The following is a 25394-nucleotide window of genomic DNA, read 5'->3' on the forward strand; positions in this document are numbered from 1 at the left end:
GGCTTCTGTTGAGAGAGCCCATTCATCTCAAATGAACGCAAGCATTACATATGGTTAACAAGTGATCACATGTCAAGCACAAAGCATCTGGCTGGACCATGACCATTTCCTGTATACAGGAGGAGCTGGATATGGTGCATTATAAAAACCAGCATTTTCCAGATTGCATGTAAATTTAGCATCATATGCGTGAAAAAATACATTGTGCTCTACAAACTGCTTTTTAATGCAGTAAGAAATTAATAATAGGACACGGTCTATGGGGTAGGTTTATCAAATCTTGATAGAGATAAAGTGGAGAGAAAGTACCGACCAATCAACTTAAAGGCTGTGCTAAAAAAATAAAAAAAAATGACATAAGCGGATTGGGTGGTACTTTATCCCTCTCCACTTTAATCTGTCATCAAGATTTGATAAGTCTTGCCCTATGGAGCCTTAAGAGAAGTACCTTCCTATTTCCAAAATGCGTGGGTAATAAATAACGGACATGTACTATTTGACCTTCACACTTACACTGGGGTTGCCAAAGCCAAAGCCCCTTCTCTTTGATGAATGAGACATTCGGGCTAGAGGCTAGTCCTGCCTGAGCAGCATAAACGCATAGCCTCCAGCACTGCTGTGCCGAACACCGGTACAAATTCGTAAAGTGGGCGTAGCCCCGCAACGCTCCCATAAGAATGAATAGGATTGGGAGATGCCAAAACCTGATACAAAGCCCTTTTTGGCTGGTACAGACCATAAAAAAAAGGTTACTGCTCTGGCCAAAAAAGGTAGAGTTGGCGGGGATGTAAACATGATATTTGCCCTGAATCGTTAGATGCATGGAGACCCACCATATCACCAGATCAACCGAGTGCGGATAAGATTTAATATCTTGTCATGCTTAATTCTATCCATAACATTGTATTTAGCTGTACCAATAATGCAGCTCTCTGCAAAACCATTACCTCGAATTGCTATAGCGATACATTACAGCTTAAATGGGTTTACAAAGTATACACTGAACTGGAGAAAATGATCTGTGCATGACATCTCCTATAATCACTTAGGTAAGCTTGCACTGGGTGTGGGAACAGAATGGTGAAGCAGAAAACGATGGGATTTAGGATTTATTGGCATACTCACAAGTAAAACCTGACTTAAAAGCAGACAATATAACGGTTTATTTAATACGAATTCCATTTAAAATTCCTATTAAACCTGCAGAAGAAGTTTATGGCAGATTGCATAAAGATCTTGCGGAGCAATTACCAGACTGGACACTAACATTTCTGGGGTGGAATTTACTTGTTATTCCAGGATAAGTTTCTATAGAACAATGCCTATTTATATAAAGCTGAAAATAGCTGCATTTGCCAAAACCACAGAAACTAGCCCATTTATACTATGAAAATATCTGCTAGACTATTTACAGGACACTTGGAGCCACATAAGGGTCTTTCTGCCGCTTCGTCAGGTTTCCTGTGGCAATTAAATGAAAAGTTAATTCACACAGCAGCTGTGCTTCATATACACAGTCACCTCTCTCCTAGCAACATAAGGATCATTGCGATTTCCCATATCCCTATACATTACTATCAGTGCCTGGTAATCAGTATCTGGCGAGATGTTCTCCATAATTCTATTTACTTTGTGGTCAATTGAGCTTTTAAATATGTTTTAAATAACAGCGATAGAGCAAATGGATGAACAATTTATTCAGGGTCTGCAAATCTTACACAAATAATTTCTAAGCTGCGGCCTATAGATTACACATTGCTCAGATCCAATAACCTCACTGGAATGATTACTTCAATCATCAGGTTTCCCCAGGAAACATTTTGTATTCATAGTTACAGTTTCAGTGCTGTATTACACGGCAGTCAGCACAGGCTTCTCCACTCTAAAGTTAGAACAATGCTTCTTTATTCTAGGTACACACATGCCGATATATCATTTGAACAGCTGACAATCGATAAATCGCCTGGACCACTGGCTCGTAGATACAGCAGATAGGTCTACGAACAACTTCGTGGCATACCGGCCACAGTAACAGCTGACAGTGACGGTACTACCGGTTCCTGTGGCCAGGCATTTCGGCGGCGGGTTTGGAAGTGTATATGCACAAGGTTGAAAAGCTGCTGATTGCAGCCACCTGTCAGTTTGCGCTAAAAGGGTTTCAGATGCCAGAAGCATTGTTCCTGATGGTGGACAAGCTGCCCAGGTGATAGGCCTTGGGGTGGCTACTGTTAGGTGTCCTGCATCTTAGGGTCTACTGGAGAACTTGTGTATGCATTTTGAAGACTCTGAACTCTACTTTGCTGTAACTGACCTGTGAATCCTGCACCTGCTTGTGAAACTGCCTGTGGTTGTAAATAAACATATCTTGGATTTTACACCGTTCTAGTCGATTCCTGTCAAACTACCTATACTGTGCTTTTTCTCCCCCTGGTATCCACCCATTACACTCACCAATACCTGTAACATTACTTGAACCTATCTGGTAATAGAATTTAGAGAGATTTGTTACATGGATTTGCAAATACATGGAAATCTGCTGAGCCACGTCACGGCTTCTGATACCAGCAGTCCTATACTCCATAATAGCAAAGCCCACATAGGGCCATGTGATTTGTCTACAGTAAGGCCTCATGATAAAGGCTCATACACAAATACATAGATTGAGGTTTAGCTTACCTGAGAGCCACCCCTAAGATCTCCCCATTAGTACTACAAGGACCAGCATGCCTTCCAAATGCTGCTCCCTTTCAATGCCTTTTCACACATGCAAACAGTGGTAGCAGCTCAATCATACTGGAAATACTTAACAGGTGCTAGAAAGGAGTAGGGGTCACAGGGTTCAAGTATTGTTACAGGTATTAGTCAGTGTGCTGGGGGGATACCAGAGGAAACACCCCATCCCTCCCTGTTTGCTGTGACTCCTCCCCCTTTTCTAGCACCTGATAAGTATTTCCACATCTCTTAATCACAGAGTATTATAACACACACTAGCCCTAAACAGACCTTGCATATTAAATTACAACTACAGTACAGATGTCAAAATAAAATAAGACTCACCTTCGGGATCATAAGCTTGGAAAACTCGTCTGGCTTGTTCGGAAGGTGGTTCAGGGGCAACCAGAGTCACTTCCTGGGAGACAGAAATATTACATTTATTAGAGTACCTTTAACCAGAATGTTGAATATTATAATAAGAATTTACTTACCGATAATTCTATTTCTCGGAGTCCGTAGTGGATGCTGGGGTTCCTGAAAGGACCATGGGGAATAGCGGCTCCGCAGGAGACAGGGCACAAAAAGTAAAGCTTTAGGATCAGGTGGTGTGCACTGGCTCCTCCCCCTATGACCCTCCTCCAAGCCTCAGTTAGGTACTGTGCCCGGACGAGCGTACACAATAAGGAAGGATTTATGAATCCCGGGTAAGACTCATACCAGCCACACCAATCACACTGTACAACCTGTGATCTGAACCCAGTTAACAGTATGATAACAGCGGAGCCTCTGAAAAGATGGCTCACAACAATAACAACCCGATTTTTGTAACTATGTACAAGTAATGCAGATAATCCGCACTTGGGATGGGCGCCCAGCATCCACTACGGACTCCGAGAAATAGAATTATCGGTAAGTAAATTCTTATTTTCTCTATCGTCCTAGTGGATGCTGGGGTTCCTGAAAGGACCATGGGGATTATACCAAAGCTCCCAAACGGGCGGGAGAGTGCGGATGACTCTGCAGCACCGAATGAGAGAACTCCAGGTCCTCCTTAGCCAGGGTATCAAATTTGTAGGATTTTACAAACGTGTTTGCCCCTGACTAAATAGCCGCTCGGCAAAGTTGTAAAGCCGAGACCCCTCGGGCAGCCGCCCAAGATGAGCCCCCTTCCTTGTGGAATGGGCATTTACATATTTTGGCTGTGGCAGGCCTGCCACAGAATGTGCAAGCTGAATTGTATTACACATCCAACTAGCAAAAGTCTGCTTAAAAGCAAGAGCACCCAGTTTGTTGGGTGCATACAGGATAACAGCAAGTCAGTTTTCCTGACTCCAGCCGTCCTGGAACCTATATTTTCAGGGCCCTGACCACATCTAGCAACTTGGAGTCCTCCAAGTCCCTAGTAGGCGCAAGACACCACAATAAGCTGGTTCAGGTGAAACACTGACACCACCTTAGGGAGAGAACTGGGGACGAGTCCGCAGCTCTGCCCTGTCCGAATGGACAAACAGATATGGGCTTTTTTGAGAAAAAAAAAAAACCACCAATTTGACACTCGCCTGGTCCAGGCCAGGTCCAAGAGCATGTTCACTTTTCATGTGAGATGCTTCAAATCCACAGATTTGACTGGTTTTAAACCAATGTGTTTTGAGGAATCCCAGAACTACGTTGAGATCCCACAGTGCCACTGGAGGCACAAAAGGGGGTTGTATATGCAATACTCCCTTGACAAACTTCTGGACTTCAGGAACTGAAGCCAATTCTTTCTGGAAGAAAAATCGACAGGGCCGAAATTTGAACCTTAATGGACCCCAATTTGAGGCCCATAGACACTCCTGTTTGCAAGAAATGCAGGAATCGACCGAGTTGAAATTTCTTCGTGGGGCCTTCCTGGCCTCGCACCACGCAACATATTTTCGCCACATGTGGTGATAATGTTGTGCGGTCACCTCCTTTCTGGCTTTGACCAGGGTAGGAATGACCTCTTCCTGAATGCCTTTTCCCTTAGGATCCGGCGTTCCATCGCCATGCCGTCAAACGCAGCTGCGGTAAGTCTTGGAACAGACATGGTACTTGCTGAAACAAGTCCCTTCTTAGCGGCAGAGGCCATAAGTCCTCTGTGAGCATCTCTTGAAGTTCCGGGTACCAAGTCCTTCTTGGCCAATCCGGAGCCATGAGTATAGTTCTTACTCCTCTACGTCTTATAATTCTCAGTACCTTAGGTATGAAAAGCAGAGGATGGAACACATACACCGACTGGTACACCCACGGTGTTACCAGAACGTCCACAGCTATTGCCTGAGGGTCTCTTAACCTGGCGCAATACCTGTCCCGTTTTTTGTTCAGACGGGACGCCATCATGTCCACCTTTGGTAATTCCCAACGGTTTACAATTATGTGGAAAACTTCCCCATGAAGTTCCCACTCTGCCGGGTGGAGGTCGTGCCTACTGAGGAAGTCGGCTTCCCAGTTTCCATTCCCGGAATGAAACACTGCTGACAGTGCTATCACATGATTTTCCGCCCAGCGAAAAGTCCTTGCAGTTTTTGCCACTGCCCTCCTGCTTCTTGTGCCGCCCTGTCTATTTACGTGGGCGACTGCCGTGATGTTTTATCCCACTGGATCAATACCGGCTGACCTTGAAGCAGAGGTCTTGCTAAGCTTAGAGCATTATAAATTTACCCTTAGCTATATTTATGTGGAGAAAAATCTCCAGACTTGATCACACTCCCTGGAAATTTTTTCCTTGTGTGACTGCTCCCCAGCCTCTCGGGCTGGCCTCCGTGGTCACCAACATCCAAAACTGAATGCCGAATCTGCGGCCCTCTAGAAGATGAGCACTCTGTAACCATCACAGGAGAGACACCCTTGTCCTTGGATATAGGGTTATCCGCTGATGCATCTGAAGATGCGATCCGGACCATTTGTCCAGCAGATCCCACTGAAAAGTTCTTGCATGAAATCTGCCGACTGGAATTGCTTCGAAGGAAGTCACCATTTTTTTTACCATGGCCCTTGTGCAATGATGCACTGATTTTAGGAGGTTCCTGACTAGCTCGGATAACTCCCTGGCTTTCTCTTCCGGGAGAAACACCTTTTTCTGGACTGTGTCCAGAATCATCCCTAAGCACAGGAGACTTGTTGTCGGGGTCAGCTGCGATTTTGGAATATTTAGAATCCACCCCTGCTGTTGTAACAGTATCCGAGATAGTGCTACTCCGACCTCCAACTGTTCCCTGGACTTTGCCCTTATCAGGAGATCGTCCAAGTAAGGGATAATTAAGACGCCTTTTCTTCGAAGAACCACCATCATTTCGGCCATTACCTTGGTAAAGACCCGGGGTGCCGTAGACAATCCAAACGGCAGCGTCTGAAACTGATAGTGACAGTTCTGTACCACGAACCTGAGGTACCCTTAGTAATAAGGGCAAATTTGGGACATGGAGGTAAGCATCCCTGATGTCTCGGGACACCAGATAGTCCCCTTCTTCCCGGTTCGTTATCACTGCTCTGAGTGACTCCATCTTGATTTGAACCTTTGTAAGTGTTCAAATTTTTTTAGATTTAGAATAGGTCTCACCTAGCCTTCTGGCTTCAGTACCACAATATAGTGTGGAATAATACCCCCTTTTCTTGTTGTAGGAGGGGTAATTTAATTATCACCTGCTGGGAATACAGCTCGTGAATTTTTTCCCATACTGCCTCCTTGTCGGAGGGAGACCTTGGTAAAGCAGACTTCAGGAGCCTGCGCAGGGGAAACGTCTCGACATTCCAAACTGTACCCCTGGGATACTACTTGTAGGATCCAGGGGTCCTGTACGGTCTCAGCGTCATGCTGAGAGCTTGTCAGAAGCGGTGGAACGCTTCTGTTCCTGGGAATGGGCTGCCTGCTGCAGTCTTCTTCCCTTTCCTCTATCCCTGGGCAGATATGACTCTTATAGGGACGAAAGGACTGAAGCTGAAAAGACGGTGTCTTTTTCTGCAGATATGTGACTTAGGGTAAAAACGGTGGATTTTCCAGCAGTTGCCGTGGCCACCAGGTCCGATGGACCGACCCCAAATAACTCCTCTTCCTTTATACGGCAATACACCTTTGTGCCGTTTGGAATCTGCATCACCTGACCACTGTCGTGTCCATAAACATCTTCTGGCAGATATGGACATCGCACTTACTCTTGATGCCAGAGTGCAAATATCCCTCTGTGCATCTCGCATATATAGAAATACATCCTTTAAATGCTCTATAGTCAATAAAATACTGTCCCTGTCAAGGGTATCAATATTTTTAGTCAGGGAATCCGACCAAGCCACCCCAGCTCTGCACATCCAGGCTGAGGCGATCGCTGGTCGCAGTATAACACCAGTATGTGTGTATATACTTTTTATGATATTTTTCCAGCCTCCTGTCAGCTGGCTCCTTGAGGACGGCCCTATCTATAGACGGTACCGCCACTTGTTCTGATAAGCGTGTGAGCGCCTTATCCACCCTAAGGGGTGTTTCCCAACGCGCCCTAACTTCTGGCGGGAAAGGGTATACCGCCCATATTTTCTATCGGGGGGAACCCACGCATCATCACACACTTCATTTAATTTATCTGATTCAGGAAAAACTACGGTAGTTTTTTCACATCCCACATAATACCCTCTTTTGTGGTACTTGTAGTATCAGAAATATGTAACACCTCCTTCATTGCCCTTAACGTGTGGCCCTAATAAGGAATACGTTTGTTTATTCACCGTCGACACTGGATTCAGTGTCCCTGTCTGTGTCTGTGTCGACCGACTAAAGTAAACGGGCGTTTTAAAAACCCCTGACGGTGTTTTTGAGACGTCTGGACCGGTACTAATTGTTTGTCGGCCGTCTCATGTCGTCAACCGACCTTGGCGCGTGTTGACATTATCACGTAATTCCCTAAATAAGCCATCCATTCCGGTGTCGACTCCCTAGAGAGTGACATCACCATTACAGGCAATTGCTCCGCCTCCTCACCAACATCGTCCTCATACATGTCGACACACACGTACCGACACACAGCACACACACAGGGAATGCTCTGATAGAGGACAGGACCTACTAGCCCTTTGGAGAGACAGAGGGAGAGTTTGCCAGCACACACCAAAAACGCTATAATTATATAGGGACAACCTTATATAAGTGTTTTCCCTTATAGCATCTTTTTTATATATTTCTAACGCCAAATTAGTGCCCCCCCCTCTCTGTTTTAACCCTGTTTCTGTAGTGCAGTGCAGGGGAGAGCCTGGGAGCCTTCCCTCCAGCCTTTCTGTGAGGGAAAATGGCGCTGTGAGCTGAGGAGATAGGCCCCGCCCCTTTTTCGGCGGCCTCGTCTCCCGCTCTTAACGGATTCTGGCAGGGGTTAAATATCTCCATATAGCCCCCGGAGGCTATATGTGAGGTATTTTTAGCCAAAAAAGGTTTTCATTTGCCTCCCAGGGCGCCCCCCTCCCAGCGCCCTGCACCCTCAGTGACTGCCGTGTGAAGTGTGCTGAGAGGAAAATGGCGCACAGCTGCAGTGCTGTGCGCTACCTTAAGAAGACTGAGGAGTCTTCTGCCGCCGATTCTGGACCTCTTCTCGTTTCAGCATCTGCAAGGGGGCCGGCGGCGAGGCTCCGGTGACCATCCAGGCTGTACCTGTGATCGTCCCTCTGGAGCTAATGTCCAGTAGCCAAGAAGCCAATCCATCCTGCACGCAGGTGAGTTCACTTCTTCTCCCCTAAGTCCCTCGTTGCAGTGATCCTGTTGCCAGCAGGACTCACTGTAAAATAAAAAACCTAAGCTAAACTTTTCTAAGCAGCTCTTTAGGAGAGCCACCTAGATTGCACCCTTCTCGGCCGGGCACAAAAATCTAACTGAGGCTTGGAGGAGGGTCATAGGGGGAGGAGCCAGTGCACACCACCTGATCCTAAAGCTTTACTTTTTGTGCCCTGTCTCCTGCGGAGCCGCTATTCCCCATGGTCCTTTCAGGAACCCCAGCATCCACTAGGACGATAGAGAAAACAATTTAAATGACCTTAGGATTCCAGAATCATAGAAACTCACATTTGCAGAACAAAAGAACATGCGTAGTAATGTATACATACCATGATCCAATACAAAACTGTGGAGAAATTTTTTTAGCTTACAAAAAAAACATATTCCCAACATTATTACAGCCCTCATTCATATACAGCTAAATGCAGAGAATTCTTGTACGGAGCCATTACACTTTATTGTACATTTAATAGGAATATAAAAGCATTATAAATGTCATCTACCAGATTGTAAGTGATCTTCCTTTTTAAAAAATAATAAAAACGTAAAAGGATGATCAAGCAAATTCACAGCAAGCAAAGGAGATGGACAGTGACATTTGCCCTGCACATTATAAAGAATTGAAGAATTTATTAGTGAAAGGACAGAAAGAATACACACACCAGACGCTGGCTGAGAAACCATCTTATCAAAAGGGACTAAGTATCGCACAAGTGTTTCTGGAGCGCTTCCAAATATCTGTAATAACAACGCAGGAAACTGGACAGCAGCTACAGTCCGTCTGTATAATTGTATATTATTGTAGCTGGGAGAGGTAAGAGGCGCAGGACAAAATACATGCAATAACCACATGGGGTAGGAGCAATCTAATTAGGTAAAAGGTGACATTTACGGCTGAACAGGAAGGAAGTGTTTATCACATTAGTGAGGAGGCATTTAGTAACCGTACACAGCAACACACACATTTCAAAATCATAGGCCGGATGTGATGGCTTGCGATACGGCCGGAGCTCAGAGAGTCCGGCCGAACTGGTACGTTTTTTTAAAGCAGCAAACGTTTACAAAGGCAAAACCAGCCAAAGTTTTGCCTTGCAATTGTTTGCCGCTTTTAAAAACACCAAAATTGATGTAGTATTACACTATAATGTAAACAATTATTTACATTATCGTGTTAATCTACATCAATTTTATCTAGCTTGGCATTTTATTTAAGACCAACACTATTACTTACTTTAGTGTGATGTTTGTTTAAACTAGGCCACATCGTCCATGCGTGCCACCTGGCAGTGGAGGACCGATTGTGCGTGTCCGCACCCTGGTCTGATTGTTTATAGAGATATGTGCTGAGACTCTAGACCATTGTTTATTGTTGCTTGACATCGCATGCACCTTTGTCTAGCAAGTCAGCGGTAAGGTTAGTAAGCAACGGTGGTGATGCTGTAGTGCGTCCCATGCCTCGTTTTGAGTATGTGGCAACTCAGTTCCGGTCCCGGAGCCGCACTATACTAGTTTGCAATTCTGTCTGTTGTGGCTTACTCTGATTAATACAGGTATATTTTTTCTAATTACAGTTATTATAGCTAATGCTGGGCAAGTTGATGTAGCATTTTAATACTAGTACCACTTACTATGAATTGTTAAAACAGATATGCTATGTATTTGTGCTACAATAGTTATGTGGGAGGAGCTCACTAATTGTTTGTACAATGCCACTGGTCCACTTATGGTATATAGAAGGCTATGAGGGCATCTTTAGATCATCTCGACAAAGGCCACAATGTAATGTAAACGTTTCATCACTGTCCACATTCTCATGAGTGTGTGTGTGTGTGTGTGTGTGTGTGTATATAATATATATATATAAATATATATACACATACATATACAGAAAACCCAGCACTCACCATAGCAAGATCACTTATCCTCAACACATCAATAAATAAATGATGGGGGTTTAGTTAGTGAATTGGCCAATGCACAGAAGCCTGCAAACCGAACGCCAAGGTACCCCACCTTTATGCAGGTCCTACATGATTAGAGAGTCTTAAAACCTGGAAACTGTCTCACACATCATATGCCTGAGACAGTTGCCAGGTGTTAAGACTCTGTAATAGTGTAGGACCTGCATGAAGATGTGGTACCTTATCGGTCAGTTTGCAGGCTTCTGTGCATTGGCCAATTCACTAAATAAACCCCCATAATTTATTTCATTGATGTGTTGAGGATTAGTGAGCTTGCTATGTTGAGTGCTGGGTTTTGTTTGCATGTATTTGCGTGATGTGGTCATGGGCTACATGCACCCCACCCTATGAGTGGTAAGTGCACCCCACTTCTGGGGTGGCTAGTGCCGCGGTCGGATATATATATATATATATATATATATATATATATATATATATATAGTCACCCTTTCATTGTGTGGGCCTGAAGACGGGGTACTGACCCCGAAAGTACTTGACCAATACAAGTGTTTTTTGCATTACTGCTGTCTGAGAGTGCCTTGATTATATGGACATATCATTATCTGACAGCAAATACCACTGACTCGTCACATAATCTCCTGAACCATAAGGCTGGACTTCCTTGCCAGTGGCAGTTTTAGAGCAGTACATTATTCAAAAAGGGGAGCCACTTAGGTCTGGCAATTGATGTGGCTTCCATATTTGAATGATGGAGTACTCTGCAACTGCCATTGCAGGAAAGTCCTTGAAGACAGCATTGTCCTCCCCCCTCTGTGACTTGGTATCACCGGCAGTATGCATTATTTGTAGCCCCGGCTGAGTGGGCCGTCTTACGTCTCCTCTGTGAATTTGAAAAATCCCTTCTTAGTGGGTGCCTACATTATAAAAGCAAGCTACTGTCCAAATTTCAAGTCCCTAGTCCTTAGGAGTCAGGAGATTTTGTGATGAGTCAGTGGTATTTGATAGAACAATACAGTATATATATATATATATATATATATATATATATATGATTTATTTATGATATTTTTATTTATATTGGATACACTATTTTATTTCCTTTTTACTATTTCCAATTGCATCTCAGCACCTTGGTGAAGCCTAGTTGTTGTTCATCCTGAAAGTGACGTGACAGATCCTGTAAATAAGCCCTGTGTCCTATCCATATAACATGCGAGTGATCTAGAGGCCATGTACAGCATATGTAAGACTTCCAGAGCAGACACCAGACACTTCACTGTAAAATAAACAGCGTGCAACTTTATACAGACAGCTGGACATGGACTTAATTATTACTTGTTGTATTAAATGTGACGATGTAGATGGGTTTTTAAGCTGCTGTATTTCTGCTGATGTGGCCTATCGGGCTGACTGGAGTGATGTGAGTGCATGCTTTTCATCCATCTTCATACCATATATAATAAACACAGAGAGATAACAGCCACTTTGTCATCTCACCACAGATGAGCAGTGTGAGAGCCGGGATGTGCTGTGTGAAATATCGGAGCTGCCCTCTGGAGAAATGAAGCCTGTAGCACACATCATGGAGAGTCACGTATGGAAGCGTCACACTCACTAGATGAAGGACTTGCTATTTCCTGTGAAGAGACTTTATGCTCCCACATTTCTGAGGACAGCCCGAGATGCCGCACTCCTCGCGTACAGGAAATACATAAACCAGGGGCCCACAAGCATGCAGACTTTCTGATGAGGAGATTGGGGCTGTGAAGAAAAATCCACAAGTCGGCTTTACTATAATTGCAAGCTGTTCGCACCAAACTGGATTCCTCCCCCAAAAGTGAATTATTCAGATATGAGCCATGAAGGAATACAGTATTTTGTTTTGGCGTTAACCTGTTACTTCACTATGAGGGGTATTCAATTAAGGCCGTTTTTTAGCCTAGGCGAAAAAAGGGCACTTTTTTTTCACAATTTTTTTTTTAGGACGAATGAGGATTCGCCCAATTCAATAGCAGGGCCCTTTTTTTTCACCTAGGCAAAAAATTCAGCAGGAGCGAAAAACATGAAAATCAGCGAATCCACATGTTTTCACATCTGAGCTGGCGAAAACACGGAGCATTTTTGCAGACAGGCATTTTTCGCAAAAAAAAAGGCATTGGCAAAAATGCCTTAAAACAGGCAGAAACAGCCCACAATTGAATATGCACGGGGGTGAATTCGATAGCTCCGAAATTCGCGGCACTAACTGAATATGACTCTTGAAAAGTAGTGTCACGTCTTTGCCCCATTACAAATAACTAAAGACCCCTCAAATCTTTAGACTTGGTAGCTCAGAGTGTTTTTGTGCGACCTTTTCCATTAAAATGCATTTTATCCGCAAAATGATACGAATAGGATGCACAAGCAGCTTTTGGCGATTGAAAGGATATGCGGCATGCCCATATTCTGTGTGTGACCGCGGCTGTATCTGCATACGAAATGCTACGTTGCAGTGCTTTCCTAGAAACACTGTAACATGCCATTTGATGCGCAGATACAGCCGCGGTCACACACAGAATACAGGCATGCCGCATATCCTTTCAATCAGCAGAGTCTGCTTGTACGTCTTATTCACATAGTGAGGCAGATAAAATGCATTTTCTGTTGCAGACACCTATAGTTCATCTCACATCTTTGAGGCAGTGTCCTAATGGAACACGTTACAGCTTGAAAACCTAAGATTGCAGCCATCTAATGACCAACATAAGATCCGCAGTCCAATTCCACAATTCCATAAGGCAAGCCTGCTAAGCTGTCACCCACTATGTCTGCTCTGCTAGAGTAACACAGCAACCTGCTGCTGAGGGGTAGAGAGAGTACGGCAAACTTATTCCATTAATTAGAAACCCCTTAGTTATAATGCATATATTCCGCTCAGCAACAAGCAGCCTTTGTTATACTTGCTCTTTAAAATACAGACTAGTAAATCTGCAAACGTTATTTACCGCTGTCTAATTGGCAGCTGAGTGGCAAAGCCATTAACGCGATCCCTGGTGGAAAACAAATATTTTTCTCTACAGTCTCCACAATGTGAATTACACGCCAATAAACATATGGAAAGATCATCTAGAAAAATCACTAATGAAGAGACCTTCAACGCGGACATTGAGTACGACGCGAAGGCAACAGCTGGAGAACAATTTGAAGGCAAAAGGAGCAGAAGTTTTTCCAACAAAACCACCTTATTTTAGTCAAACTCACTGCAACAACTGCACGGAACCAGACACCCCACTGCTGGTGATCTTATGTCTTCTATTGTCCTCTAGTAGAGATACTGTACATGAAGGGATCTTGGCTTTCATGGTGGATTTTAAAAGTTGACTCATATCTGTTCTAACCACAGAAGGGTAAACACATGTTTTGCTTTTAGTATGTAAATAATGTGAATGTAATGTATTTATTGTGGAGGAGAGAGAGATTTAGGGACAGTTCCTTTATAACACTATTACTGCACTCATCTCCTTTCTCATTATTGGGCTCTCGCTACTTCGTCTAGACTCTCGCACAGACATTGCGTGCAGGACTTGGCAACAATGGTTAAATGGCTTTGATATAAACAGTTGTGCAAACACAAAAGGAACATGCAGGGAAGGGGTGGCCCTCAATATCGCGCCTGTTGGGATCCAGACAGCCGGTCAAGCGTAGAAGAACCGCAGGGAAGTGTTCCATCAAAAATCATTAAACAAAACTTTTATTATCGCAAGCTCACTAATATTTGCATTTTGTTGTTCACTATTCTGCAGCCTGAGACTATAACAGCACTAACCACATGCCTTCAAAAGGGATCCGGTCTCTAGGTCGACAGTAACTAGGTCGACCACTACTGGTCGACAGTAACTAGGTCGACAGGGTCTCTAGGTCGACAGGTCAAAAGGTCGACATGAGTTGTTCGCGATTTTTGTTCTTTTTTTTTAACCTTTACATACATAATGATAGTGTACTACGATTGGAACGGTAATCTGTGCCGAGCGATGAAGAGGCACCTTGTCCGAAGCATGGCGAGCGAAGCGAGCTATGCGAGGGGACACGGTGCACTAATTGGAGTTCCCGGTCACTCTACGAAGAAAGAGACACCAAAAAAACATAATAAAACTCATGTCGACCTTTTGACCTGTCGACCTACTTACTATCTACCTTCCATACCACACCCCCTTCAAAATGTATCTGCAATAGCTTAGTGCACACTATAATGTAATTATTTGACTTACCACCAAGAAACAAATCAGCAAATATCTACAGCCAGAAAATGTAACCTGTTCTAACTACCTATATGTATTGCTGCATCATGATAGGGCCAACTGTGTTTTTTTATAGTAGAGTAGGAGTAGTAAAGGAATAGAGTAGGAGCAGCAAAGGAGTACAGTAGAAATAGAGAAGGAGTAGACTAGAAGTAAAGTATAGTAGTGAACGAGCTGACTAGTGAACGAGCTGACTAGTGAAGAAGAGTAGCAATAGAGTAGGAGTAAAAGTAGTGAAGGAGTAGACCAGTAGTAGTAGTAGTAGTGCGAGTAGGGCCAGTAGTAGTAGTAGTAGTAGTAGTAGTAGTAGTAGTAGTAGTGAAGGAGAAGATCAAAAATAGAGAAGGATCAGAGTAGGACTAAAGTAGAGTAGTAAAGGAGTAGAGTAGAAGTAATAGGAGTGACGAAGTAGATTAAAAATAGACAATGAGAAGAATAGGAGTAAAATATAAAGTAGGAGTAGTGTAGGAACAGAGTACAGACATTATGGGCAAAGAACAAGCAGATGTAATTTACGCTAAACAAATAAGGAGTAAGGTTTCGGTGACTCAGGCAATAACAACTGTACACATGCATACTGCTAAAGAACAGTGACCATATGATGTCACAGCTGATGGTAAATAACATTACACCGGAGAAACCAAATGACCAAGAACTTAGAGCAGTGATTCTTAATCTTTAAGTGTTCATACCCATTCAGTTTCTGTAATCTATTCTTGTACCATGTCAATTATTCTTAGAAATGATCAATACTAATATTATAAGTACATTGTGCCTGTGTTTGTTCCAAACTGGTGCAAAACCTATGGAACAGATTTTCATCAGAACAGACTCGTTGTGCAGTGGAAACTCCTAGAAATGACCTGCACTTTGTTTCATCTTGAACTGTCAAGTTAAAGTTAAGCAATAACAAAAACTAAACATTTATTGGCATCATCCATGCAAGCGATAGGTGTGGCACCATGCGCGTGACCGGTAAGGGTGGTGGGGGGAGAGGTGCACTGGGTCCACATTCACCTAAATAGGACAGGCTACACAGTATCTGAGCACAGGGCACACCACGACATTGGTGTGAGTGCCGCCAGTCTGTATAATGCTGTGGGTCACATGAATCACTCCAGCGTCAGAGCCCCTATTCAAAGCAATACAACTATAACACCTCATATAAACAAAATGTTGGCAGACGCAATTTCACTGCGGGTGAAGCTGTGGACAGGACAACAGCTAGTATATGATAACCATTTCAATAGAAAATTAAGTAAATTGGTCCACAAGAAGTAAGCTTAATAGGAAGAGTACGCTTCTGTCCTAAAATGCAGAATTAGAAAAAATAAGATTTTACTTACCGATAAATCTATTTCTCGTAGTCCGTAGTGGATGCTGGGGACTCCGTCAGGACCATGGGGATATAGCGGCTCCGCAGGAGACAGGGCACAATAATAAAAGCTTTAGGATCAGGTGGTGTGCACTGGCTCCTCCCCCTATGACCCTCCTCCAAGCCTCAGTTAGGATACTGTGCCCGGACGAGCGTGCATAATAAGGAAGGATATTGAATCCCGGGTAAGACTCATACCAGCCACACCAATCACACCGTACAACCTGTGATCTGAACCCAGTTAACAGTATGATAACAACGAAGGAGCCTCTGAAAAGATGGCTCACAACAAGAATAACCCGATTTTTGTAACAATAACTATGTACAAGTATTGCAGACAATCCGCACTTGGGATGGGCGCCCAGCATCCACTACGGACTACGAGAAATAGATTTATCGGTAAGTAAAATCTTATTTTCTCTGACGTCCTAGTGGATGCTGGGGACTCCGTCAGGACCATGGGGATTATACCAAAGCTCCCAAACGGGCGGGAGAGTGCGGATGACTCTGCAGCACCGAATGAGAGAACTCCATGTCCTCCTCAGCCAGGGTATCAAATTTGTAGAATTTAGCAAACGTGTTTTCCCCTGACCAAGTAACTGCTCGGCAAAGTTGTAAAGCCGAGACCCCTCGGGCAGTCGCCCAAGATGAGCCCCCTTCCTTTTGGAATGGGCTTTTACCGATTTTGGCTGTGGCAGGCCTGCCACAGAATGTGTAAACTGAATTGTATTACAAATCCAGCGAGCAATCGTCTGCTTAGAAGCAGGAGCACCCATCTTGTTGGGTGCATACAGGCTAAACAGCGAGTCAGATTTTCTGACTCCAGCCTTCCTGGAAACATATTTTTCAGGGCCCTGACAACGTCAAGTAACTTGGAGTCCTCCAAGTCCCTAGTACCCGCAGGTACCACAATAGGTTGGTTCATGTGAAAAACAGAAAACACCTTAAGGAGAAATTGAGGACGAGTCCTCAATTCTGCCCTGTCAGAATGAAAAATTAAGTAAGGGCTTTATATATGATAAAGCCGCCAATTCAGACACACGCCTGGCTGAAGCCAGGGCTAATAGCATCGTCACCTTCCATGTGAGATATTTTAAGTCCACAGTGGTGAGTGGTTCAAACCAATGTGACTTTAGGAAACTCAAAACAACATTGAGATCCCAAGGTGCCACTGGGGCACAAAAGGAGGCTGTATATGCAGTACCCCTTTTACAAACATCTGAACGTCAGGCACTAAAGCCAGTTCTTTCTGGAAGAAATTCGACAGGGCCGAAATTTGAACCTTAATGGACCCTAATTTTAGGCCCATAGACAGTCCTGTTTTCAGGAAATGTAGGAAACGACCCAGTTGAAATTCCTCTGTAGGGGCCTTCTTGGCCTCACACCACGCAACATATCTTCGCCAAATGCGGTGAAAATGTTTTGCGGTTACATCCTTCCTGTCTTCGACCAGGGTAGGGATGACTTCATCTGGAATGCCCTTTCAGGATCCGGCGTTCAACCGCCATGCCGTCAAACGCGGCCGCGGTAAGTCTTGGAACAGACAAGGCCCCTGCTGGAGCAGGTCCTTTCTTAAAGGTAGAGGCCACGGGTCTTCCGTGAACATCTCTTGAAGTTTCGGGTACCAAGTCCTTCTTGGCCAATCCGGAACCACGAGTATCATTCTTACTCATCTCCCTCTTATGATTCTCAGTACTTTTTGTATGAGAGGCATAGGAGGGAACACATACTCTGACTGGTACATCCACAGTGTTACCAGAGCGTCCACCGCTATTGCCTGAGGGTCCCTTGACCTGGCGCAATATCTAGTTTTTTGTTCAGGCGGGACGCCATCATGTCCACCTTTGGTTTTTCACAACGGTTTACAATCATGTGGAAGACTTCCCGATGAAGTCCCCACTCTCCCGGGTGGAGGTCATGCCTGCTGAGGAAGTCTGCTTCCCAGTTTTCCACTCCCGGAATGAACACTGCTGAGAGTGTTATCACATGATTTTTCGCCCAGCGAAGAATCCTTGCAGTTTCTGCCATTTCCCTCCTGCTTCTTGTGCCGCCCTGTCTGTTTACGTGGGCGACTGCCGTGATGTTGTCCCACTGGATCAATACCGGCTGACCTTGAAGCAGAGGTCTTGCTAAGCTTAGAGCATTGTAAATTGCCCTTAGCTCCAGTATATTTATGTGGAGAGAAGTCTCCAGACTCGATCACACTCTCTGGAAATTTTTTCCTTGTGTGACTGCTCCCCAACCACTCAGGCTGGCATCCGTGGTCACCAGGACCCAGTCCTGAATGCCGAATCTGCGGCCCTTTCATAGATGAGCACTCTGCAGCCACCGCAGAAGAAACACCCTTGTCCTTGGAGACAGGGTTATCCGCTGATGCATCTGAAGATGCGATCCGGACCATTTTTCCAGCAGATCCCACGTAAAGGTTCTTGCGTGAAATCTACCGAATGGGATCGCTTTGTAAGAAACCACAATTTTTCACAGGATCCTTGTGCAATGATGCACTGATACTTTTCCTGGTTTTAGGAGGTTCCTGACTAGCTCGGATAACTCCCTGGCTTTCTTCTCCGGGAGAAAACATCCTTTTCTGGACTGTGTCCAGAATCATCCCTAGGAACAGTAGACGTGTCGTCGGAAAAAACTGCGATTTTGGAATATTTAGAATCCACTCGTGCTGTCGTAGAACTACTTAAGATAGTGCTACTCCGACCTCCAACTGTTCTCTGGACCTTGCCCTTATCAGGAAAGCGTCCATATTTCTTTTAAGAAGAATCATCATTTCGGCCATTACCTTGGTAAAGACCCGGGGTGCCGTGGACAATCCAAACGGCAGCGTCTGAACTGATAGTGACAGTTCTGTACCACGAACCTGAGGTACCCTTGGTGAGAAGGGCAAATTTGGACATGGAGGTAAGCGTCCCTGATATCCAGTGACACCATATCGTCCCCTTCTTCCTGGTTCGCTATCACTGCTCTGAGTGACTCCATCTTGATTTGAACGCTTGTATGTAAGTGTTCAAATATTTCAGATCTCACCTAGCCGTCTGGCTTCAGTACCACAATATAGTGTGGAATAATACCCCTTCCCTTGTTGTAGAAGGGGTACTCTGATTATCACCTGCTGGGAATACAGCCTGTGAATTGTTCCCAATACTGCCTCCCTGTCGGAGGGAGACGTTGGTAAAGCAGACTTCAGGAACTTGTGAGGGGGAGACGTCTCGAATTTCCAATGTACACCTGGGATACTACGTGTAGGATCCAGGAGTCCACTTGTGAGTGAGCCCACTGCGTGCTGAAACTCTTGAGATGACCCCCTACCGCACCTGAGTCCGCTTGTACGGCCCCAGCGTCATGCTGCGGACTTGGCAGAAGCTGTGGAGGGCTTCTGTTCCTGGGAATGGGCTGCCTGCTGCAGTCTTCTTCCCTTTCCTCTACCCCTGGGCAGATATGACTGGCCCTTTTGCCCGCCTGCCCTTATGGGGACGAAAGGACTGAGACTGAAAAGACTGTGTCCTTTTCTGCTGAGATGTGACTTGGGGTAACAAAAGGTGGATTTTTCAGCTGTTGCCATGGCCACCAGGTCCGATGGACCGCCCCTTTATACGGCAATACTTCCATGTGCCGTCTGGAATCTGCATCACCTGACCACTGTCGTCTGGCAGATATGGACATCACATTTACTCTTGATGCCAGAATGCAAATATCCCTCTGCGCATCTCGCATATATAGAAATGCATCCTTAAAATGCTCTATAGTCAATAAAATCTTGTCCCTGTCAAGGGTATCAATATTTTCAGTCAGGAAATCCGACCAAGCCCCCTCAGCGCTGCACATCCAGGCTGAGGCGATTGCTGGTCGTAGTATAACACCAGTATATGTGTATATACTTTTAGGATATTTTTCAGCTTCCTATCAGCTGGCTCCTTGAGGGCTGCCGTATCTGGAGACGGTAACGCCACTTGTTTTTATAAGCGTGTGAGCGCCTTATTCACCCTAAGGTGTGTTTCCCAACTCGCCCTAACTTCTGGCGGGAAAGGGTATACCGCCAATAATTTTCTATCGGAGGAAACCCACGTATCATCACACACTTCATTTAATTTATCTGATTCAGGAAAAACTACAAGTAGTTTATTCACACCCTACATAATACCCTTATTTGTGGTACTTGTAGTATCAGAAATATGTAACACCTCCTTCATTGCCCTTAACATGAAACGTGTGGCCCTAAAGGAAAATACGTTTGTTTCTTCACCGTCGACACTGGAATCAGTGTCCGTGTCTGTGTCGACCGACTGAGGTAAATGGGCGTTTTTACAAGCCCCTGACGGTGTCTGAGACGCCTGGACAGGTACTAATTTGTTTGCCGGCCGTCTCATGTCGTCAACCGACCTTGCAGCGTGTTGACATTATCACGTAATTCCTAAATAAGCCATCCATTCCAGTGTCGACTCCCTAGAGAGTGACATCACCAATACAGGCAATTTGCTCCGCCTCCTCACCAACATCGTCCTCCTACATGTCGACACACACGTACCGACACACAGCACACACACAGGGAATGCTCTGACAGAGGACAGGACCCCACTAGCCCTTTGGGGAGACAGAGGGAGAGTTTGCCAGCACACACCAAAAACGCTATAATTATACAGGGACAACCCCTTATACAAGTGTTTTCCCTTATAGCATTTTTATATATGTAATCATATCGCCAAATAAGTGCCCCCCCTCTCTGTTTTAACCCTGTTTCTGTAGTGCAGTGCAGGGGAGAGCCTGGGAGCCTTCCTCACAGCAGAGCTGAGCAGGAAAATGGCGCCGTGTGCTGAGGAGAATAGGCCCCGCCCCCTTTTCGGCGGGCTCTTCTCCCGGAGTTTGTGAGATCTGGCAGGGGTTAAATACATCCATATAGCCTCAAGGGCTATATGTGATGTATTTTAGCCATAAAAAGGTATTATACATTGCTGCCCAGGGCGCCCCCCCCCAGCGCCCTGCACCCTCAGTGACAGTTGGTGACTGTTGGTGAAGTGTGCCGACAACAATGGCGCACAGCTGCAGTGCTGTGCGCTACCTTATGAAGACTGAAAGTCTTCTGCCGCCTATTTCTGAACCTCTGGACCTCTTCAACTTCGGCATCTGCAAGGGGGGTCGGCGGCACGGCTCCGGGACGAACCCCAGGGTGAGACCTGTGTTCCGACTCCCTCTGGAGCTAATGGTGTCCAGTAGCCTAAGAAGCAAATCCATCCTGCACGCAGGTGAGTTTTCTTCTCTCCCCTAAGTCCCTCGTAGCAGTGAGCCTGTTGCCAGCAGGACTCACTGAAAATAAAAAACCTAACTTAAACTTTTATTCTAAGCAGCTCAGGAGAGCCACCTAGATTGCACCCTTCTCGTCGGGCACAAAAATCTAACTGAGGCTTGGAGGAGGGTCATAGGGGGAGGAGCCAGTGCACACCACCTGATCCTAAAGCTTTTATTATTGTGCCCTGTCTCCTGCGGAGCCGCTATATCCCCATGGTCCTGACGGAGTCCCCAGCATCCACTAGGACGTCAGAGAAACAAAGATAAATCCATCCCAGCATCAATGAGCAATTCACCAAAAATAAATAACTAACCCTGCATATATAACATCATGACAAATCCCCCAAAACAATTACCCATCAAGAATATAAACATTTCAATAATTTTACACAAAAAAACACCAAACCCCTTCAAAACAGATATACTATACTTCAACTGCAAAATGCCAGGCCATACAGACATCATACAAGTAAAGATGACAATGTATGACAGCGTGCCTCGTACCCCAGCTTGAATGTCTCATACCCCAAGGAGTACAGGTACCACTGGCTAAGAACCCCTGACTACCATGGTGCCACAACTACCACTAGTTGCAGGAGCTGTAGTGCATGCACACAATAAGGCAGGATTTCGGGACACAATGGACCTCTTCTTCAGGCCACAAAGCGGGTATAGTATTGTATGCCGGCAGCCGGGCTCCTGGCGACCAGCATACCGGTGCCGGAATCCCGACCGCCGGCATACCGACAGCGCAGCGAGCGCAAATGAGCCCCTTGCGTGCTCACTGCGCTCGCCACGCTGCAGGCACGGTGGTGCACCACGCTATTTATTCTCCCTCCAGGGGGGTCCCCAAGAGGGAGATAAAGTGTCGGTATGCCGGCGCCGGTATACTGTGCGCCGGGATCCCGACAGCCGGCGAACTGAAGACCACCCCACAAAGCACATCCTTCTTGCCGTATATCTTCAGTCATTTCAGAATGATAACATTGAACCTACATCTAAAAATATATCTCCTAACAGATCATCTTTAGGTCATTACTTCTAATTCGCCTAGAATGGTCTAACTACAATTTCAAATGACATATTTAGACCTTTAGGACTATTATACATAGATCTATTATACATAGATCTAAAAATAAGACCTACTTGATTTATGCTTCTGCAATTTACGAAAAGGGATCCAACATCAATGCGTCTATTCATGGCATATTTCCGGTCGTTGAATGAGCCTCTATTACTTAGCCTCAAAGCTGGAAACAGCCGCTACAGAAGGACAGTAAGGCAATTTATGAACTAGGATACTACAATGGTTTTATTAGGTTACTAATATTGTATACTAAGAAAGCAGGGTGAATGAATGTAAAGTACGGGACAGATTACCCATTAGTAAAGATTACTGATCCATAATGGACAAAGATGGAGTGCTGAGGACTTATTTAATCTCTTGCATTTCTGTCTGAACCTCTCTTGGTGCACTGTTCGGCAGTGATTTAAAGGGACACAGCCAACACAACTGTGTGAACATTGCACAAATGTTAATGTGTTTTTCTGTTTTATAGCAGTAATAAATCTGCATACAAGGATGAAGTTTATTTTTTTTCCCTTGAAGGCTAATTGCATTTTATTGTCCTGTTAACCTGCAGGTAGCCAAATTAGCACTCATTAGTTGAGAGGGCTGTTTAAAACCAACATCTAATGACTGAATCCAGTAAGACAACCAACAAGTGAGACTTCATAACTGTTACATCAAAGAGAAAAACCACAAACACATCTCTATAGTTAAACGTGAACAACAGAAAATGTCTCATGAACAAGTTTAAATTTAAGCACTTGAGTGTTAACAAGTGATTAGTTATTTGATGAAGACATTGGCAATTCACATAGAATTATGCAGCTTTGCCTTGGTTGCAACACTTTAGGAACACAGAATTTGACGGCAGATAAGAACCACTTGAACCATCTAGTCTGCCCCTAACAGACTATCCACCATGAATGAACCAAAAATGTGAATATTCATTAAAAAATGGAAAAGAACATAACGTTCAGCCAACTGTTCCTTTTTGATGTTTATTAAAAAATATATTTTTTTTTAGCAATAATCCCACATCCCTAATTTGAGAGATAACGGACCTGTAATATAGAGAAGTATAATAACATGCAACCATTTTCATGAAACGCGTTTCTCCGTAAATGCTAAAGGAAACAGATGCAAAGAAGCATGGCTTTGCTGGATAGGCCAGTCTAAAGTAACCCATTGTACTGTAACTCCCAGAATGCTTTGCCAGCTGTAGAGACATTCTACCTATTGCAGTAACTTGCAAGCTTTTGGTGATCTACATTCAAATACACTAGGAACAGCGGTTCAGCGGATTACTGTTGAAGACCTGACCCTGAAATAAAAGCTGTCCACTATAAACTCATTTCAAGCATGTAATATGTCATACAGTATAAGTGGTATGTTATCGTGTAAAGCCAAAATGTTTGGATGTGTGACTACAGTACACAGAAAAGTGTTGCATCTGTCCAATAGACATTCCATATCCTTCTGCCAAAATGTAAAAGCCGGATTCTCTATCCTTGGTTATTTTCTAGCATTGCTGCAACTCAATAAAAATGACCTTACAAGGAAATAACACCAACACGGCTGTGTAGCAATGTTCTTTTCGACGTTCTATTATGCACCATGTCCCAGAAGACAATATTCCTAAAACTCGCCTGCACCAAATAAGAAATAAAAACAATAGCTGGACTGGCTGTGCTACACAGATAATAAACATGCCATTTAGCTGCACGTTTCAGCGAGACCGTTCTGTAGTGATACCTCCTATTTTAGGATTTCAATGTTTATCCCTAGAGGCAAAAATATCACAGGGCTTTTAGGTTCCAATGAAAACATTCCGAAAGTTTGATCCTTCAAATCATAAACAGAGGATAAGAGCCAACATACTTGTAAGCATTTTGGCTTCTTTGCAACCCTTGTCTTAAAGGCATGACTTATAGAATCAAGCCTGTTCCAGGAACACAGCAACAAACAAAATGTTTCACCAGAAAGGCAGTCTGTTACACCTTCATTCTGTACAATGGTTTCGGAGCTTTGGCAGCGCACAGAAGACGGATAGAGATTTACTGCATGGTGTTCATGTAGAGTCTGTTGTGTCTGCTACGTTCCTTACCAATGACACAAGGAGGCAAGCATCAAAATGATTGCATGAAGGAACAAAATGTTGTTTAGAGTATGCAGCAGATTTATAGAACAGATTTTATAGAAACCTATGCTGCAATAATGGAGCACGATAGACAAATTGACGATATTAAAAGGGACTTTTTGCTACAGGTTTATAGAATAAATTTAAAAACAAACACACTTCTTTGCGTAAAGATCAGGAGCATTTCAGGAGTAAAACTAATGTTCCACTGTTCCTGCCGTGTCATTATACAGACAATCATTTAACCGCCTATGACCCATTTCGTATTTCCCAGTGAGGACACTGGTAAAGTAGACAAATGAGGCCGTACGTAACTCAAATAGATATAGGGGTCTATTTATTAGCATTATTTTTACTAAAATAATGTGAAAAAAGGGTGTTTAGATGAAAACTGCTCCAAAGCCTTTAATTCACTTTTTTTTTTTATAGTAAGCCACATTGTATTCCCCACACTTACGATGGGAAATACGATTTTACCAGATTTAAAAAAAAAAAGAAGAAGTGAAAAAAACTACAGTGTGCCCTGTGATAATCTCACCAGCTCAGGCTGGTGAGATAACAAGGCAGCACTGCGATAGGGAGGCATTTGCCCAGCTTTCTCTGAGCTGAGCGGGACCTGGCTACAGTGATCAGCTATGCGTGTCTGATGGACACAAAAGCTGATCAAAGTGTAAAAAAAAAAAAGAAAAATGAAAAAAACAAAATCATACTCACCTGTACAGAGAGCCGGTGTCCGCTGCGTGCTGCCGGGCCCCCCATATGCTGCAGTGTGACCCCGGTGCAGTAAAGTGACGCTGCAAAGCGGCAGTGCACTTTACATCACCAGGGGTCACCGCA

General features: G+C 44.4%; 1 protein-coding gene across 3 annotated transcripts in view; it reads right to left on the reverse strand.

Moving 5' to 3' along the window:
* Window positions 1-25394, reverse strand: part of MINDY3 (MINDY lysine 48 deubiquitinase 3) — a 265183-nt gene that overhangs the window by 57316 nt on the left and 182473 nt on the right. For all 3 annotated transcript variants that reach the window (XM_063921468.1, XM_063921466.1, XM_063921467.1), the window contains exon 12: window positions 3058-3130. In XM_063921468.1, the coding sequence (XP_063777538.1) occupies window positions 3058-3130 (73 nt within the window). The remainder of the gene's footprint in view (window positions 1-3057; window positions 3131-25394) is intronic.

The sequence above is a fragment of the Pseudophryne corroboree genome, chromosome 5 (assembly GCF_028390025.1).
Source record: "Pseudophryne corroboree isolate aPseCor3 chromosome 5, aPseCor3.hap2, whole genome shotgun sequence".
NCBI lineage: Eukaryota > Metazoa > Chordata > Amphibia > Anura > Myobatrachidae > Pseudophryne > Pseudophryne corroboree.